The sequence below is a fragment of the Microtus oregoni genome, unplaced genomic scaffold, assembly GCF_018167655.1.
Source record: "Microtus oregoni isolate MIOR12 unplaced genomic scaffold, Mior012 000012F_ref0000307, whole genome shotgun sequence".
NCBI classification, from domain to species: domain Eukaryota; kingdom Metazoa; phylum Chordata; class Mammalia; order Rodentia; family Cricetidae; genus Microtus; species Microtus oregoni.
Window position 1 is genome coordinate 16,634,344 of NW_024543071.1, and position 18,283 is coordinate 16,652,626.

At 49.0% G+C, this 18,283-nt stretch overlaps 2 protein-coding genes across 2 annotated transcripts; one reads left to right on the forward strand and one right to left on the reverse strand.

The window, feature by feature from the left end:
* Positions 1-925: 925 nt before the first annotated feature.
* Positions 926-13,269, reverse strand: LOC121454235 (stearoyl-CoA desaturase 4-like). The gene is given in 7 exon segments (XM_041661490.1): positions 926-1,125; positions 4,477-4,709; positions 7,024-7,078; positions 7,081-7,228; positions 8,773-8,903; positions 12,486-12,762; positions 13,246-13,269. Coding segments are annotated over 7 exon segments (1,068 nt in total).
* On the forward strand, positions 9,387-10,118 carry LOC121454044 (eukaryotic translation initiation factor 1-like). Its single transcript, XM_041661251.1, has 2 exons — positions 9,387-9,400; positions 9,672-10,118. Exons 1-2 carry the CDS (start codon positions 9,387-9,389, stop codon positions 10,021-10,023), a joined length of 366 nt encoding a protein of 121 aa, XP_041517185.1. The 3' UTR covers positions 10,024-10,118.
* Positions 13,270-18,283: the final 5,014 nt, after the last annotated feature.

An 18,283-nucleotide genomic window follows, 5' to 3' on the forward strand; every position in this document is an offset into this window, starting at 1 on the left:
TAGACCAAGCACTCACCAGCTGCTTCTCAAGGAAGCAATGAAGGGGAAAAGAAAGACAAGCATAATAGGAACAAAGCATAAGGGATGGAAGAGATTGAGAGAGAGAGAGAGAGAGAGAGAGAGAGAGAGAGAGATCTGTAGCTTAGCATCATAATGGAGAATTGCCTTGAATATTTGACAAGAATATTTTGCAGAGTTGGACATGGAGACACTTGCCTTTAATTGGAGCAATTGGGAGGCAGAGGCAGGAAGCCAGCCTGGTCTATAGAGCCCAGTAGATCAGAGAAAGACCCTAACCCCTGAAATGTATTTGCTGTGAGTCCCCGGCAGCTTGCTGCAGAATCCCGGGACGGTGCAAGACCCCAGGAGTGGGCAGTGGGCAGCAGGAGCAGCCGATCCTAGGTAGGGACTGCACATGAGGCCACGCTGGCAGGTCTCCAAAAGTGGCTGGTCCCCGGCCAGGCAGGGACGGTGCACAAGACCATGTGGCATATCTCCATGTGGAGGTGGGGGGGCAGGCAAGAGAGAGAGATAGACACACCATACAGAGTGGAGTTGGACATTTATTAGGTGGGTTATGGAGGGGAAGGGAAAAGAGGAGGAGAGGAGAGAAAGAGAGAGAGGGAGAGATAAGAGAAGAGAGAGATAGAGAAGGGGGAAGGGGAGAAGTGGGGAGTGAGGCGGAAGCTGCCTCTTCAAGAGAGGGGCAGGAAAAGAGCTCAGGCTGGAAGCTAAAGATCAGCCTGCCTTGGCGAATGGGGGAGGGATTGGGTGTGGCTTGTCTCTTAAAGAGACAGAACAATCATTACAACCCCCCCCCAAATAATTGTTCAGGAGTGGGCTTTGGTAGCACTATTCAGTAGTAACAGAACACTCAATGTTGGCTCAGCTGGTCTATCGAACAGAAGCCCAGATGACCCCAAACTCAGCCACTCTTGTGGCTCCCATCTCCAGTTCTTTTCATCCTGGCCAAGACAGCGGCCTGAGATACTTTCTTCCGGTCGTAAGCCAGGCCCAGGAGAGCCATGCAGTCGATGAAGAAGGTCGTGAAGTTGACGTGCCAGCGGTATTCACTGGCAGAGTAGTCGTAGGGGAAGGTGTGGTGGTAGTTGTGGAAGCCCTCGCCTGGAAGAGAAGCACGGAGAGCAGTTAGGGGGCTCAGTGACTGCTGCCTCCTGCTCTGAGCACACCTCTAACAAGGTAATCAGGTACCTCAAACCTTGAAGAAGCTCACTGTTGAGTCAACAGATGAACCCACAGTCTTGTGTTCTAAAGTGAACAATTGCCCTCAGAGGAATCTCAGGAAAGCGGCTGATGGGCTCTGCTCACACATGCCTGTCTGGGAGCCTTTGTCAGAGGAAGTTTCTATCATAAGATAAAAAGATGGGAGAGAAGCCAGGTCTGTGCAAACAGATTTTATGGTAGAAAGTATCAGAGCCTCAGGAAAGAGGGCCCAAGCTCTATGGGGTCTGCACCTGGGTGCCTGTGGTTAGGACAGAGCAGAGGAGAGGAGACCATTGTAGCTATGCTTCTTAGATGGAGTAAGTCATACTGTTCCCCATGAACCACTGTTCTCTGGAAGGGTAGAGGTGGACAGAGGAAGGAGTCCTGGCCAATGACGGGAGTTTCCTCAGCCACCCCTGGCTCACTGGATACTGCTCTGACTGCTTTTCCTTAGGGTAGGGGAGGCATTAAGAAAACGGAACTCTGAAAGCACTCGGACATTCTCTCCAACACTTGAGATTCTGAAACTCCTAGGATGGGCATCTTGCAGGATAAAGGAGAAACAGAAATTCTGGATTTGAAATTATCTCTGTAATTCGTGTGGTGTTTTCCTGTTCTCTGCATGGCTCTTCTTTCTGAACTAATTCCAACAATGTTGACCCTTTTCAGGTGGAGGGAGACAGTGACAAAGAAAAGCCATTGAATCCCCAAAAATAAAATCAGCTCTAGAGGAAGTCAGAAGAGTGGAAAGAATGGTAAGAGCCAGAGGAAGTGGTGGGCGAGGGTGGAGGCGTTGTGGAATACCAACTTCTGGGCATGGAATGGCTGTGGTGATCTCAAACTCACGGCAGCTGTGATTTAACTAAGAGCTGGACACGTCAGAGCTGGTCAACCTTCCAACATGGCAAGCGGAAGGGTTCCTGGGGCACCATCCCTCCCTGAGGATTTACACACAGTTAATGGTTGAGGAGCTATGGTGGTCTAGCCACCTGCCAGTGTCCGTGCTTCAGGGAAGAAACTCTCAACCTGTGCTCCCATGCGCCCCAGAAATAAAACTCATCAGGCCATGAACATGTAAAAGATATTAAAGTAGGAGGACGGACTACTTAGGGTGAGGAAGGGGACTACCAGGAATGGGAGGGGCATGAGAGGGTGAAGGGTTAGAATAGTGGAAACCATGCACACGTATGAAAATGTCATTACATGTAATTAATTAATACATACTAATTAAAATGTCACTCGTCATCATATGTAATTAATACATACTAATTAAAACATTTTTAAGTTGAGAAAAATAAGCCCAGGGTCTGGAGAGAGGCTCAGCAGTTAAGGCCACTCACTGCTCTTGCAGAGGACCATGATCCAGTTCTTGGCACTCACAAGGTAGCTCAAAACCATCTGTGAGTCCAGGTCCAGGGGCTCTAATACCCTCTTCTAAATTCTACAGGTACCACATGCACATGGTATATACCCTATACACACAGGCAAAACACTCATGCACATGCATATATACAAATCTTTTTTTAAAATAGCCCCAAAAGCAGAGCGCAGTGGTGTGTGCCTCTAATCCGAGCACTCAGGAGGCAGAGTTAGGCAGATCTCTGTAAGTTTGAGGCCAGCAGGCTCCACATAGCTGAACTCTGAAAGAACCCACAACATAGTGAGTTCCAGGCTATGCAGAGCTACTGTGTGAGACCCTGATGAGACCCTGGCTAAAAATTAAGACACCAAAATACTCCTCAAGGGGCTGGAGAGATGGCTCAGTGGTTAAGAGCACTGACTGTTCTTCCAGAGGACCCGGTTCAATTCCCAGCATCCAGATGGCAGCTAACAACTGTAACTTCAAGATCTCATACCCTCACACATATACGCAGGCAAAACACCAATGCAAATAAATTTAAAAAATACTCCTTGAGATAATGGGAGTTATACAGAAAACGAATACGGTGAAGGAATTCCTGCCAATCAAATGGCTCCAAACAGGGATACTCCCCTGTGCATCGCTCTGTGTATGGTGTGGCTAAGGTACTAACACACGGTTACTCAATTCCACACATGCTTTCACTGGGAGGCACTGAGTGAGACCTAACCAGACCCCACTGCTGGCATTTAAAACAGAGTCTCTCTCCCTTACTCCCCCTCCCTCTCTCACACACACACATTCAGTCTCTCTCTTTCACACACATGGAATCTCTCTCACACACACACATACATGAAATCTCTGACACACACACACAAAGTCTCTCTCTAACATACACATACATGAAATCTCTCTCTCACACACACACAGAGTCTCTCTTTAACATACACATACATGAAATCTCTCTCACACACACACACAGAGTCTCTCTCTAACACACACATGAAATCTCTCTCTCACACACACACACACACAGAGTCTCTCTCTCACACACACACACACACAGAGTCTCTGAGTTGGGGAGAAGAGGCTAGCTGTATGGGTAACAGCTAGGACAGGAAGAGCTAGCCAAAGAAAGCTATGGAGAATGGTCATCTTTGTCAAAGAACATGAGCCTATGACTATGGGACAGGTAGTTAAACAAAACAAAAAGATTAGGGCTGTCAAGGATGAGGTGAGAGGGACAGGAGCAGATATAGAGAGGAGAATAACAACAGAGACTAAGCAAGAGCCTGGCAGTCACTTTGAGCTCATAACAACTCTGGAGTTGGGGAAACTCACTGTGTTGACCCTGGTCACCAATACAGGACATATACCTGCCTATTTCTGATAGGATGCGTATTTCACATCGTATGCCATTTCTATGGAAATCTCAGAATCGTGTAGAGTAGGTTGTTTTTGTTTTCCAACACAGATCAAATAAGACAATATACAATGGAAAGCACCTGAAAGCTAGAGGAAGGTTCGGGAAATGCAGTGGGGCACAGCTGGTGTTGACGGAACAAGGTTACCTTTATTTTTTCCTACATATGCAGCAGGCCTGCATACAGAAAGCTTTACTCTCCATTGATGGTACTGTTCCATTCACACATCTGCTGCCCCCCAGTAATGCAACCTAACTCAGAAATGACTGGGAAAGGAGGCATTAAAGGAACTGAGTCTCAATTAGTGATGGTTTGGAAAATGAAAACCAACGGATTGGGACTCATTTTAGAGTAGAAATCCAAGATCCAAAGTAATCATACAAGTTATAATCTGGAGTCTCTGGCTTAGCCTTAATGCTCTAATCAATAACCCACCTCATGTAGTCTCCGTGTGAGTTGATGACTTACCCAAAGATACCAGTGAAACCAGGCCATTCTCTGGGGCGCCAATGTTCCTGTCATATGGCCGGTATCCATAGAGATGGGCAACACTGTTCAACAGCCAGGTGAAATTGAGTATCACAGCATACCGCAGGAAAGTAATGACATATAAGCAGTGCTGAAGAGTTTCACCCCAGAAGTACCAGGGCACCAGTGTGGGCAGGATGATACAGATGAGCAGGACAGCTGGCCTATAGTACCTATTGGGAGAGACCACATACTGAGTCTGTGGAGAGGGGCCGCAGTACACTTGAGAGGTCTACGTTCACTGGGCTGGGCTGTCTTTTCTCTTACACTATGAATACAGGAGGGGTATATGTTATCTCACCCTGTACACACACACACACACACACACACACACACACACACACACACACAAATATATAGTGTATATGAGTGCTTTGCCTGCCTGTATCACATATGTGCATGTACCCAAAGAGGTCAGAAGATGTCACTGGATCTCCTGGAACTGGATTTACATGTGGTGGCTCACAACCATCTGCAATAAAATCTGGTGTCCACTTCTGGCATGTAGGCTATATACATAATAAATAAATCTTTTTAAAAAATAAAATAAAATAAATAAATAAAATAAAATCCATGGGTTAAGTTATAAGAGCTAGTTAGAAACAAGCTTAAACTATAGGTCAAGCTTTCATAATCAACAAGATGTCTCCATGTCATTATTGGGGAGCTGACTGGTGGGACAGAAAAAGACTCATGACATGGGTTGTAGGTATCTGCAGCCAGCTCAGACCTTGAGGTGCCAGGTGGACCTGTGGATGTCTCCCCCTCCCCCAGTCATCTCTCCAGCCTTGTCTTTAGATAAGGAATACTAGTGGAACATGGGTTAGGACATGGGTCTGTTGACTAGAAGTCCATTGTTCATTTTGACAAAGTGTAAAGTCATGTTGGCCAAACAAGTCAGCCTAAAGCCACAAACTCATCTGCTAAGTTCCACTGCCTGGGCTCTTGTCCAGTTGTCTGTGGGATCCCTTCTTGAGTCCACCTTTGACACAGAATGTGTGACAAGTGTTCCTTTCCTGCTGCCACCCCCAGATCTTTGCTCTGCCTTTCAGGAGGCAAACTGAGGGCCCTCGGCCACTGCAGCTCCCTGTCTCTTTGTTTTGTTGGTTTTTGTTTGAATGGTTGGTTTGGTTTGGTTTTTCTAGAGTTTACTACAGAGACAGGGTTTCTCTGTAGCTTGGAGCCTGTCCTGAAACTCACTCTGCAGACCAGGCTGGCCTCAGACTCACAGATATCCTCCGGTGTAGTAATAAGGGCAGGCGGGGCTGCATCCCCAACACCCCAGCCGCCTGCTCGGCTAGCTTATGCCCGAAATAATTACACGGAAACTGTATTCATTTAAGCACTGCTTGGCCCATTCTCTTCTAGGCTAATTCTCACATATTAATTTAGCCCATTTCTAATCATCTGTGCGTAGCACCCCAAGGTGCGCTTACCGGGAAGATTCTAGCCTATGTCCATCCTGGGTCGGAGCTTCATCGCGTGTGTCTGCCCGGGAGCGGGGCATGGCGTCTCTCTCAGGTGTCTGCTCCCGAGAGGAGAGCTGTGGAGACTCTGACCTCACTTCCTGTTCCTCCCAGCGTTCTGTTCTGTTTACTCCTCCCACCTATCCTCTAACCAATAAAATGGGCCAAGGCAGTTCCTTTATTAGCCAATGACCTTCCTCCATCACTCCGGTCTCTGGCTCTCAAGTGCTAAAATTAAAGACATGTGCCACCACTGGCCTCTATGTCCCTTTGGAGGTTTTACTCACTCTTCACTGCAGACCACTGACATCACAAGGGAATTGATGGATATCCGTTAAGTGGTCTCATGTTCACCTTCTTCTACATCATCTGTATCCAGCTCCTTTCCTTTCCACTCTTACCTCTGCTTTCCTGGCCTGGGGCTTCCACAGCTAACCTGTTTCCCTGATCTTCACCTGTCAAGCAAGGGCTACTTTCACCTGTATTGGGGCAGCCCTTCTAAAGCATATCTCTGCCACATGATGCCAAGAGAGCTCCTTCCAGGAGATGGCCCGTGTTTCTAGTCTCAGGCTTTAGCTGGTCTTGTGCACTGGGTGTGTTGTCCCTGTCCCCACACAAACATCAGAATCGTTGCTGTTCATAAGGCTGCTTTTTCTAGCAACTCTTCCCTTGCATTCCTACTACGCAGTCTTGGCCCACAAACCTTTCACACTTATTTGCATACCTGCCTTAGGCTATGGCCCTTTCGAACCAAAGGGCTCCATTATTTCTGTGATTGTGTCCATGATTATTCTAAGTCAATGAACATTTGACTCATTCAATTTGTTTCATGGAAATACCTCAGAGAGAAAGGAAAAAGCAATACTCCCTGCTTGTGGGCCTGTGAGACATTCGAGAACTGTGTTTCAGAACGATGGCCAGTATGCACACTGAGTGAAATCCTTCACTTAGTTAATGTGCTCTGATAGGAAAAGCAGGATCCCTAAACCCCACATTCCCAGGGTAACCCCTCTTCACTCACCTCCTCTGGAACATGACCAGCTTCTCGGCTTTTAAGTCAGACATGTCCATTTTCCGCCCTTCTCTTTGACGGCCGGGTGTTTGCGCACGAGCAGCCAGCCCACGTGAGAGAAGAAAAAGCCACGCCGGGAATTGTGAGGGTCAGCGTGTGTTTCTGTGAACTTGTGGTGGGCGCGGTGATCTCGGGCCCATTCATACACGTCATTCTGAGGGAACAGGAAAGAGGACCCTAGTATTGAGAAGAGAAACCCTCCTGGAGGAATCCAGCACCCAGAGGTTGCAAGGACTCAAGACCCTCACCTCACAAAAATCCCCAGGACTCGGGCCTAAAGGAGGCCTTGAGGAACACCATCCTCTGCATATTTGCCCCTGAAGCTTATGGAAGAAAGCAACTTACAGTTCCAGCCCCAGGAATCACACTGCTGCTTCCTTTGGTTGTGTGATAGGGAGACAGAGAGGAGAGCAGCAATGAAGTCCACAAGCCCAGAGAGGCAGGGTGGGAATGCTAGCTCTTGAGGAAAAACTGAGACAAGCTCCTGATGGAATCCTGAGCATTGGGTCCAGAGACTGTGAGACAGGTGCCCTGGTATCCCAGGATGCTGCTCCATCACAGAGGTACAGGGATATTCTTCCGGATGCCCTTACGGGTGACAACTCACCCAAGCCGGCGTCAGGGCCTGTGTAACTCATGAGCCTCAGCCCTTTCCCAAGCAACCTCTGGCTCATGTGTGACTCCTTCCATCCCTTCACAGATGTGTCAGTGTCTCTATTTCGGTGTTGTCCCCCCAGGACATCAGAGCCTTTGAGGAATACTTTGTTAGGGTAGAAATGACTAGGTACATAAGTTGAGAAACTCAAGTCTCACCAAGCCATTTCCTCTCGTTGAGATTAAGCCCCATGCCACAGCTATCCTGAGTTCCCTGCTGGAGTCTAACAGCGAAGTCAGACCCCTGATCCTTTCCTTTGTTTCTATTATAGCTTTGCCTCGGCAAGCTTCCACAGCTGGCTTACCCAGCACGACAGTCATTCATAGGACCATAGTGTTCCGGCCTCCTAGTGTCCAAGTACAAAATGGGGCTCAACCTCCTAAGACATTTTGAGAACTTAACAAGATCATCTGTGTCACAAAGGCTGCCTGCACTGACGTGTTCTTCATATCTGCAGCAGTCCCCAAGTCTGTAGCGGATCACTTTTTCTCCCACTTGACTCCTGAGATAGACACAGCATGAATGTCTTGCTCACCAAGTATTAAAGAAACTCAAGTCAAGCCAGGTGGTGGTGGCGCACGCCTTTAATCGCAGCACTTGGGAGGCAGAAGCAGGTGAATATCCAGCTGGTCTACATAGTGAGTTCCAGGATAGCTGGGGCTACACAGAGAAACCCTGTCTCAAAACACCAAACCAAACCAAACCAACAAAGAAACCAATGTCAGCGGTTAACTGATGAGCCATAGCTCGTAAATTAAGTGGACCAGCCACAGCAGACAACCCATACAGTATGTTACGTGGGGAACTCGGGGAACACAGTGACCCTATACCTGGAGAGTTTTCCAGTTAATTCCTGTCTCCCATCCTGCTGATTCTGAGATGTCTCATGCTGTGTGCACCTTGGTACTGAGCATGCTCTTGTGCTGACTACAGGAAAGTGATGAGGATAATGGCTTTGCTGTTGGCTCCTCTGGAGGTGCTAACTTGCAGCACACTCCCCCAGCCTTCACAGGGCAGACATGGAATTTCTACCAGCTTCTCACCTGGAAAGCCATGGTGTAGGCCAGGATGAGGAAGAGCCTCAGGGGCAGCCGTGCTTTATAAGTTCGGTGGCTCCACAGGCGATGGGCCCCAGCTGTGACACCCAAACCAGCAACTATGCTGTAGAATATTCCTGTCAGGAGATGGCAGGAGAGTCACCAATCATTGCGGGTCCTATCAGGCCTAGGGTGGAAGGGCCCTTCCCTGACTCTCTAGTCTGCTATTTCTTCAGAAGTTAGTGAAGATCCTTTTCCCTGAACCTTGGCATGCTTCGGTCTTGTTATCTTGTGGCTTCGAACACTTGAGTAGCCCCACTATGGCCTCTATCTAGATATGGAGGAAAGCTCGGAAGCCCCAGAAATGAAGAAAGGAATCAAGACGAGCAACAGGACTCTCACTGTCTGCAGGGGTGGTACCCCTGAACCCTTCAACTCTGACCTTCCTCTAAGTTGTTCAGGGCCACAGACTAGTCCCCCAGTGCCTTGAAAAACAGAAATCAGAGCAATTCCGTTTGATCAATTACAACAACCCCAAATGTGAAGAAATACTGAGAGATCACAGGCCTGTGCCAATTCACCAGCTGAGACAACAGCGTTTCAATACAATGGAAGGCAACATGCCCATCTCAGGGTGAGTCAGTCCTACCAGAGCTATGTTTTCACAGTGACCTGAGCATCACCAAAAATATTAATATTTTCACAATTACTGCACACCTTGGGAGGTGGGTGTGATCACTTCTGCATCTTGAAGAAGTAGACCATAGAAAAGGCTAAATGTGGCCCCAGTCACTGAGCCACCGCCGAGGACTCAGCTGCCTCCCCCTCGAGCCCCCTTGCTTCCTGACGCTCCGCCCCCCCCTCGCCCCCCCCCCCCCCCCCCCCCCGCCCGCCTTCTCCTGCAGCCGCCTTCCGCAGGCCATTTCCACCGAGGTCCACTCTTTCGACCCCTTTGCTGATGCAAGTAAGGGTGATGACCTGCTTCCTGCTGGCACTGAGGATTATATCCATATAAGAATTCAACAGAGAAACGGTAGGAAGACCCTTACCACTGTCCAAGGGATCGCTGATGATTACGATAAAAAGAAACTAGTGAAGGCGTGTAAGAAGAAATTTGCCTGCAATGGTACTGTAATTGAGCATCCAGAATATAGAGAAGTAATTCAGCTACAGGGTGACCAGCGCAAGAACATATGCCAGTTCCTAATAGAGATTGGACTGGCTAAGGACGATCAGCTGAAGGTTCATGGGTTTTAAGTGCTTGTGACTCTGAAGCTTAAGTGAGGATTTCCTTGCAATGAGTAGAATTTCCCTCCTGTCCCTTGTCACAAGTTTAAAAACCTCACAGCTTGTATAATGTAACCATTTGGGGTCCACTTTTAACTTGGACTAGTGTAACTCCTTCATGCAATAAACTGAAAAGAGCCATAAAAAAAAAAAGAAAAGGCTAAATGTTTACCCAGAATCTCACTATGGCAAACTGTAGCCGTTGGCTGAAGCTCAGTTTTCTGATAATAAGGCACTGTTCCAGCTGTGCCATCCAGCCGCCCAAATCCATGCCGAGATCCCAAACACTCCTTTGCCATGTTCCTCTGTCAGTCTGGATGCTTGCTGCCAGTATAATGCTGGGTAACACTGAAGCTGGCAGCTGGTGGCGCCCATAGTAGGGCAAGTCAACTCTGTAATAGCTGTGTCGTGGTCTAAGGGTGGGTACCATGTCCTACCTCACCATCTTTGAAGTCAAAGGCTTAGAAGGTTAATAGGGAAGGAAGCATTCCCCCCTTGCTCTGTCCCCTGACTAAGGCTGTCCCCATGGGGGCTTGGAGGAGACTTCCAACGGCGCTTCACTCCTGTGGGCAGCTGGAAACCAAGGCTCCTTAGAACCATGAAGCATACGTAGCTCAGGCTGAAGTCACCACACAGTGTATAAACTGTGTCCTTCTAGACCAAGAAATAACAGTCTCCCAAACAGCCTCTCCCCACTCACGCTGCATCCCATTCCTTCTCAGGGTCACCACAAAGATCACTGAGCCAGTGTGCTGCCAAGGAAGGTTCTGGTCACAGTCCCTCTGAGCTGGGACCAGGCCCAAATGATTTGCTGCTCTGGCTGTGTTTAGATTGAGCTCTTCCCACATGTATGATCTGACCCTGAACTGCAGATGAGCCAGAGTTCTGTGATTCAGAACCCAAAAGTGCCCGTGTTAGTTCCTGTCACAGGTATCTCTGGTACATTGGCTTTGCAAGCATAAGCAGTAAGTACAAGGGGACCTGGACAAGACCCCAAACACTGTGTGGCCTGTGCTTCTCAACCTCTTGATTGTCAGACAGACAGCTCGGTTCAAGTAGGTTAGTTCAGTGACCCCCCCCCCGCCCCAGGGATGGACTGCTTGAGGCCGTAGTGGTCTAGAGGGTTTTCCCCTTTAGCCCTCCAGGTTAATATCCCAGCAGGAGAGAAGGCTCTCAAAGTAGCTGAGTTAGAAGAAAAGCTGGGAAAACACACAACCTAGAGAGCACAACTTTCCTAAACATGACAAAGCATTATCTCCATTTAGTACCTGGAAAAGCTGTGGCCCTGAGAAAGGGTATTCCTCTTGTAGTTCCCACAGAACTACTAAGATGAAGCTCCAAGGACCAGAGCTCACCTGCTGGAGGCACTAAGAGGCCAAGAGCAGGGACAGCCATTCTACATCACTACCTTCCTAGAGACAGCTACCAGAAAGTCCTGTGTCTTCCAGGTGCGTCATTCCTCAAAAAATAGTTAGGGGCCCTGGCCTGCAGAGCCCTGTCCCCTCTTCCTAATCGGAGAATCAGGAGTCATAAGTTAAACCACCTGAAGGCACAGGTATGTGTCCCGGGACAGCCCCGCATCAGCCCAGACCCATATATCCCTGAGCGGTTGAGCTAGCAGACAAGGGACACAGTAGCAACTATCTTCCTTGTTACAGCAGCCTGACCACCATCAGGGTTTCTCAAGACTCTGTTCTCTGTGCCTGGCTGTCCCTGGCAAGGAGGGGTGGATAGGAGACAGAGTAACTAAGGTTAGAAGGTTCTTGGCCCTTTGTCAGGGTCTCCAGAGACAGGACAGGAACTAACTACCCGAGGAATGCAAAGAACCCTTTCTGGACCCTCTTTTTTCATTTGAGGAATATCTCATTGACTGACAGGACCTACCTGGAGCACCAGAGCCACACCCCCGTGCACTCAGACTGTATGGAGGCTGCCTCACCTTCCCCTGGGTTCAACATGCCTGACCTGTCCAGAATCATGTACAGATTTTTTTGTGGGTTATTCCTTTCGAGTTCCTCTTGAACCATCTGAACAGTCTCTCCTTGCTCTGTCTCCTGACTAAGCAAACAGCCCATGGGGCCGCTCATCAGGCTCCCAGCAAAGACCTTAGTTTTATTGTGGCAGGCAATGCTAAGACAGGAAATTTTTTGAACAAAAAAGCTCTTTCAGAGACTGCCAGTTCTTTGCCGTGTTTGTCTCTCCACCCTTCATAGGCTTTAACATCCATGTTCAAGCACCCCCAGAGACGACACTCTGCATCCCAATCCCACAAAGCTCTGTTCCCAGTTCAGTTACTAGTATCTCAAGAAATGAAGAGAAGATTCGAGAAAAAATCAAGATAAAGAGAGGCTAATTTTATGAGTCAGAGTCTACTTCATTCAAAAGTAGGGAGAAAGCTGGGGTACTGGCCCAAGACAAGGGGAGCTGCTCACCAAAGAGGCAGGTGTAGACCTTGTAGAAGGGAATCAATGTGATCCCATACAGGGCCCCCAAGTGCACCAGGACCATGAAGATGACCTTTCTCCAGATGTACTGCAGCTTGGGCGGGGGCCCCTCCTCATCCTGGTAGCTGGGGTCATGTATATCTTCTCTCAGCTCAGGACGGATGTCTTCTGGGTGGAGGAGCATCTTATCTACTTTCTCTTCTCCACTCTGCTGACCCCAGGGCTGAGGTTCTGTGATGGTGGTAGAGCCACAGTTGCTGGACATCTTCAAAGAGAGAGAGTGGAGAGTCAAGAACAGGTACATGAGGGTACTAAGGGATCTATTGCCCCTGTAATACAGCCAAGACAGTAGAGGCACAGACCCTTGCCCCAGTGTCCAGATCATATGAAGATAGGGTACACCCCTAGGTGGAGCAGAAAAAAGTCCCTAGAAACTACACAAAAATGTGTTGACAATAAAACTTCAAGGTGAGGGGGCAGGAGCGTGGGTAAAATATTTGTGCCTCTAGCAACGATAAAGGGAAACACACATGTATGCAGAAAGGTACCGGCTGGCTGGGGTTTCTCTTCTTCACAGTCAACTGCCAAAATAAACTCCACATTCCTCATTTGGAAGGTCAGGCAAATCCAAAAAGACGTTCAAGATGCCTCTGCCACTCTCAGCTCTGGTCCCTACAAACCGCTCAGCAGAATTCCACCCGATGCTAAAGATCCTGGGCTGTGGGAAAATCCCTGGGGAAAAGCTGACCTCTTGTGGCAGGTGGACCGTCATCTTGGCTCCCCGGAAGCCTGGATCCTGTTCTGAAGGCTCTGAGTGCGGTTTGGGATCCGGGTCTGCAGCGACTGAAGATGGATGGAACTCTGAGTCGGGAGGTGACCGTGTGCTGTGTACCTGGCTAGCTGTACAGGCGGCATTACCACTCAGTCTGCTGTGTGGGGACCTCTCCAGGCTTGGGATTTAAAGGGTAGGTAGAGCTGGTCATTGGTGACTGTGTCTGGTGTTTGCTCAGACATACATCGTGACCACCAATAAGGGATAAAGAGTTCAGAGCTGACTAGTCAAGGCTGCCCCACGAGGAGATGAAGGCTGAAGGCGAGAGAGGGGAGGGGACAGCCAGCAAAGCTTGCAGTCACCTAAGGTAAGTCCATGAAATACTGCACATGCTAAGACAGCCACCTTTGTTACAGTTGTTCCTAGAGAGAGTATTTCCAGCCCGTTTCCAAACTTTGGCCAGGGAAATTTGTTTCTTTTTTTGTCTTTCCAGCTTTGGCACCCAGAAATTTGCTGTCTCCATGGCAGACAGCCCTTCGCTTCTCTCTCCTGGGTCCCTTGGGGAAGCTTCCGAGAGCACACAAACCATTCTCAAAATAGGAGAAGACCAAGTCTAAACCCAAACTGACCCATGTGCGTGGCAAATGTGTCACACTGTGGTATTCGCACGATAGGGACATCTCATTGGTGGCCATCACAATTCCATCTTCTCTTTCCGTTCAACCAGGAGTAGTGTGTGAATGTGTGTCGTAGGGGGGACTGGGCTCCACCCCCAGATCTCGAGACAAGAGCAGGTGCACAGCCTGCCTTCTTACTTAGCACCAAAGGCCAGCAGTGAATCTTCCCCACCCACCTGCTCAGGATGCTCACCAGAAATCCAGAATGCTCTGACCAGCTCACACCTGCAGTCACACGCACAGAGCTGAGAGCCTGAGCCCACGCTCAGTCACAGGACGTGTTTCACAGGGGACAACCACCTCCAGATATTAGTATCCAATCCCTTCCCTATGCCTCTGCCTCCGGAACATCTGCTTCAGCAGGGAGGTGTGAAGACTCTCCCATCAGGCTGGGAGAGTCTTCAATAAGGAAAAGGCAGGAATCCCAGACAGGTGTCTACAAGCAGCAGGGGGGCAAACCGAATAAGAACAGCGAGCGATTCTTACAAGTTAACTTAAAAACCTTTCGCTAAAATCTCCCCATGACCTATGATTCCATTTTGAGGAGGGGGAAACTGACATACAGAGATATCAAATAATTTGCCCATGGTACCAGGAGAGCTAGAAACTAATCACAGCCGTGTGATGCCAGGGTTCAAGCTCTTTTTTTTTTTTTTTTTTTTGGTTTTTTGAGACAGGGTTTCTCTGTGGTTTTGGAGCCTGTCCTGGAACTAGCTCTTGTAGACCAGGCTGGTCTCGAACTCACAGAGATCCGCCTGCCTCTGCCTCCCGAGTGCTGGGATTAAAGGCGTGTGCCACCACCGCCCGGCTAGGGTTCAAGCTCTTAAACCCTGCTCAGAACGATGCTGCTCTAGAGTCCCAAGACAGACTCCACAGTCCGTCTTCGCTCGCTCCAGGGCAGAGCAAGGAAGCTCAAACTTCGGGAGCTTTGCATTCACTGGGTCTCCTGAGATAGACACCCCTTTTTTCCTAGGCAAAGGAAACTGTATGAGGGCAAGCATGTCCAACTTCTTGCTTTGAGAAAGCTCCCTAACCCCTCCCATCCCCTCCCTCCCACATCAAATGGTGGGGGACTGCCGTTCCTTCTGCTTTCACACACACTTTGCTTTGTTCACAATTTTATTTTAACGGGTATATTGAGAACTGGGTGTGGTGGCACAGGCCTTTAGACCCAGCACTCGGGAGGCGGAGGCAGAGTCAGAGGCAGGAGGATCTCTGTGAGTTTGAGCCCAGCCTGGTCCGCAGAGCGAGTTTCAGGACAGCTAGGGCTATACAGAAAAACTCTGTCTGGAAAAAACACACACACACACTCACACACACACACACACACACACACACACACACGTGAACTTGTTGGAAGCATGCACCTCTCACCTATCAATAAACCATTAAGTTTCCTTTACGGCAGGAACCCTGACCTTTCCTTGCTTTCTCTAGCTCATTACAGAATTTCTTGCTTGCTTGCTTTATTTATTTGTTTGTTTGTTTGTTTTTCAAAACAGGGTTTCTCTGTATCTTTTCTCTGGAACTTGCTCTGTAGACCAGGCTGGCCTCGAACTCACAGAGATCCACCTGCCTCCTGAGTGCTGGGATTAAAGGCGCGCGCCACCGCCACTTCTTTACAGAATTTCTTTTTTTTTTCTTTTTTTTAAATATTTATTTATTTACTTATTATGTATACAATATTCTGTCTACATGTATGCCTGCAGGCCAGAAGAGGGCACCAGACCTCATTACAGATGGTTGTGAGCCACCATGTGGTTGCCAGGAATTGAACTCAGGACCTTTGGAAGAGCAGGCAATGCTCTTAACCACTGAGCCATCTCTCCAGCCCCCTACAGAATTTCTTATAGGTGCTAATTTCTCAATAAACACTTCCCAGAGAAGAGGGACGAGTTAGGGAATATGATGAGGGACCAGAGAGTACTACAATTTGCTTGACCTATGATTCCTAAATGAGAGCTGGAGAAACCTACGAATGTTGTGAAAGGAGGCATGCGCGTCACTTAGTGCTGGTGAGGAAGAGGAGGAATGGGAACTCAGACAGTGCCTGTGAGCCTGGACGTTGCTCTGTTCGGAAGATCACTCTATTAGCATGTAATAAAGCCAAATATGGGCACCCTTGTCACCCAGGAATATCCACTCCCGAGAAACTATTTTCTTCAGTAACTTTAATTATGGCAATTTTTGCGTTTTTGTTTGTGTGTACTTTTATGCTGCACTGGGGATCAAACGTGTGACCTCACGCATGACAGGCAAGTGCTCTACCACTGAGCTACATTCCCCAGGCCCTGGTTTTTCTACAAGGCTTCACTATGTAGCTCAGGCTGGCTTGGAACAACAAATTCTCCTGCCTCAGCAAGAGTAGCTGGGAACTCCATGGGTTTTGTTTTGTATTGATTTAGGGGAAAAGCACAGAGCAGCAGGTCAACCCTCCAACACACAGTAGGAAGAGATTACTAGCAACTGGGTCAAACAAACAGATCTCACAGCCCTGTGAACACCAGCAGTCAGGAGGTTGAAGCAGGATCATCCATTTGAGGGCACCCTGGGCTACAAAGCCAGACTCGAATTCAAAAACAAAACTTAAATTCCTACTCAGCACCTGGGAGGCAGAGGCAGCTGGATTTCTGCGACTTTGAGGCCAGCCTGGCCTACTCAGAAAGTTCCTGGCTAAAGAATCTAACAAGTACAGAGAAACCCTGTCTCGAAAAACAAACAAAAAAAGACTCAATGCAAACTCTCACTGCTTCCTCTGAATTTTTCCCACCACTGCCCACTCCACGCCCCTTCATGTCGAGTGTCACGGAAAGCTCCCCAAAACTTTAACGCTGTGCTTTGCAGCGAGCTCTCCTCTGAAGCGCGACCCAACTTGAGATTTGTTTGTTAACTCCTGGCGCTTGGGCCTCTGGCGCCCCAAGTTTTTGCACTGCGTAGACGACTTTGCCAGGGCCTCCCTTCCTTGGAGATAGCTGGTGACCAGAGCCCACTCTCAAGGTCACTGGTTGAGCTAGAGCAGGGCTGGCCTCGCAGGGCCCAAGGAACTGCAATCCCTAGAAAGCTCTTCAGCGGCTTCACCTGTGACCGCAAAGTTCACGCGCTCCTCCGGGCAGGCTGTAGGGGCGGAGCTTCGTGGTTGGAGCGGGCGGGGACAGAGCCCGGTACGGCTACTGATTGGCTGCGTGGGGGCCCGGCGTTGTGGGCCGAGTGGACACAGGTGAGCTTGGGGGCGGGTACTGACCGAGAGTAACCCCGGGAGGGGCCCGTAAACCTGTTTCTTGCTGTCTGCTGAGTGGTCGGCAGGCTCTGGCAGAGGGCCAGTCCTGGCGAAAGAGAGCGAGCGTGGCTTGCTTCCTGCTATCTCAGGCCCTCGGCTTAATCTGTGTTGGAGTTTAATAGAGCGAGGTCACCAGTACAGTTACAGTTTATGGTGTCACATGGTTCGGGTGGGGGAGGAGGCACTGCCTGGTCTGGAAAAGGTGAGGCTGGAGGCGTGGCTGGAGGCCTTGGCTGAAGGAATCCTGCTAGTACTAGCAGCTTCCACTCTACCCCAAAGGGGAAAAAAAAGGGGACAAATGTTATGGTGGAGAGTCATGGGTGACACTCTGTCATTGGGAATGCAGAGCGCATCAGCCGCTGTTGAAAACTGTTTACCCCACAAACGGTTGAACAGAATTATCACAGGACAAATCCCATTCCTGTGTACACAAATCAACAGAAAGTGCTGAAATATTTGCACATGAATGTGCCAAGTGTAGTATTCAAAGTACTCAAAATGGGGGGGGGGAGGTCACCACAAATACAATAGAATGTTAATAATAAAGAGGACTGAAAAACGATTTATGCCACAGTGTGAAGACATGTGGTATCCGTCACCCTGCAGGCGCAGCCTGGACAGCCGAGACTGGCGGGGTATTGAGACACAGAGGCTTCTTTTCAGGTGGAAGAACAGCAACCTTTCTTTTGCCCCGAGCTACAGCCTTTATACCTCTACTGCTTCTGTGGAAAAACCACCAGCCGGAAAGATAACAAACATTCTTGTCAATTACAGACCACAAGGAAGTTCTGCTGTCAGGGGGAGTGAGGGCAGCTAGATCTCAACCCCTCCCCCCCTCCATTTTATTTAAAAGGTGCCTGTCTTGTTACTTTGGGTGGAATACCTTGCCTGTCATGGGGCACTGCCCTCTAATATTCCCTGTCTTAGGTGGCATCCTGCCCCCAAAGTATTGCCAGTCCGTGGCTCCCCAGACACATAAACCAAGTGTCCCCAGGACTGACGGTGCCAACGAGCCAGACCAGCACTGCAACCATCTAGCATGCACTAACTGGGTGGTAAA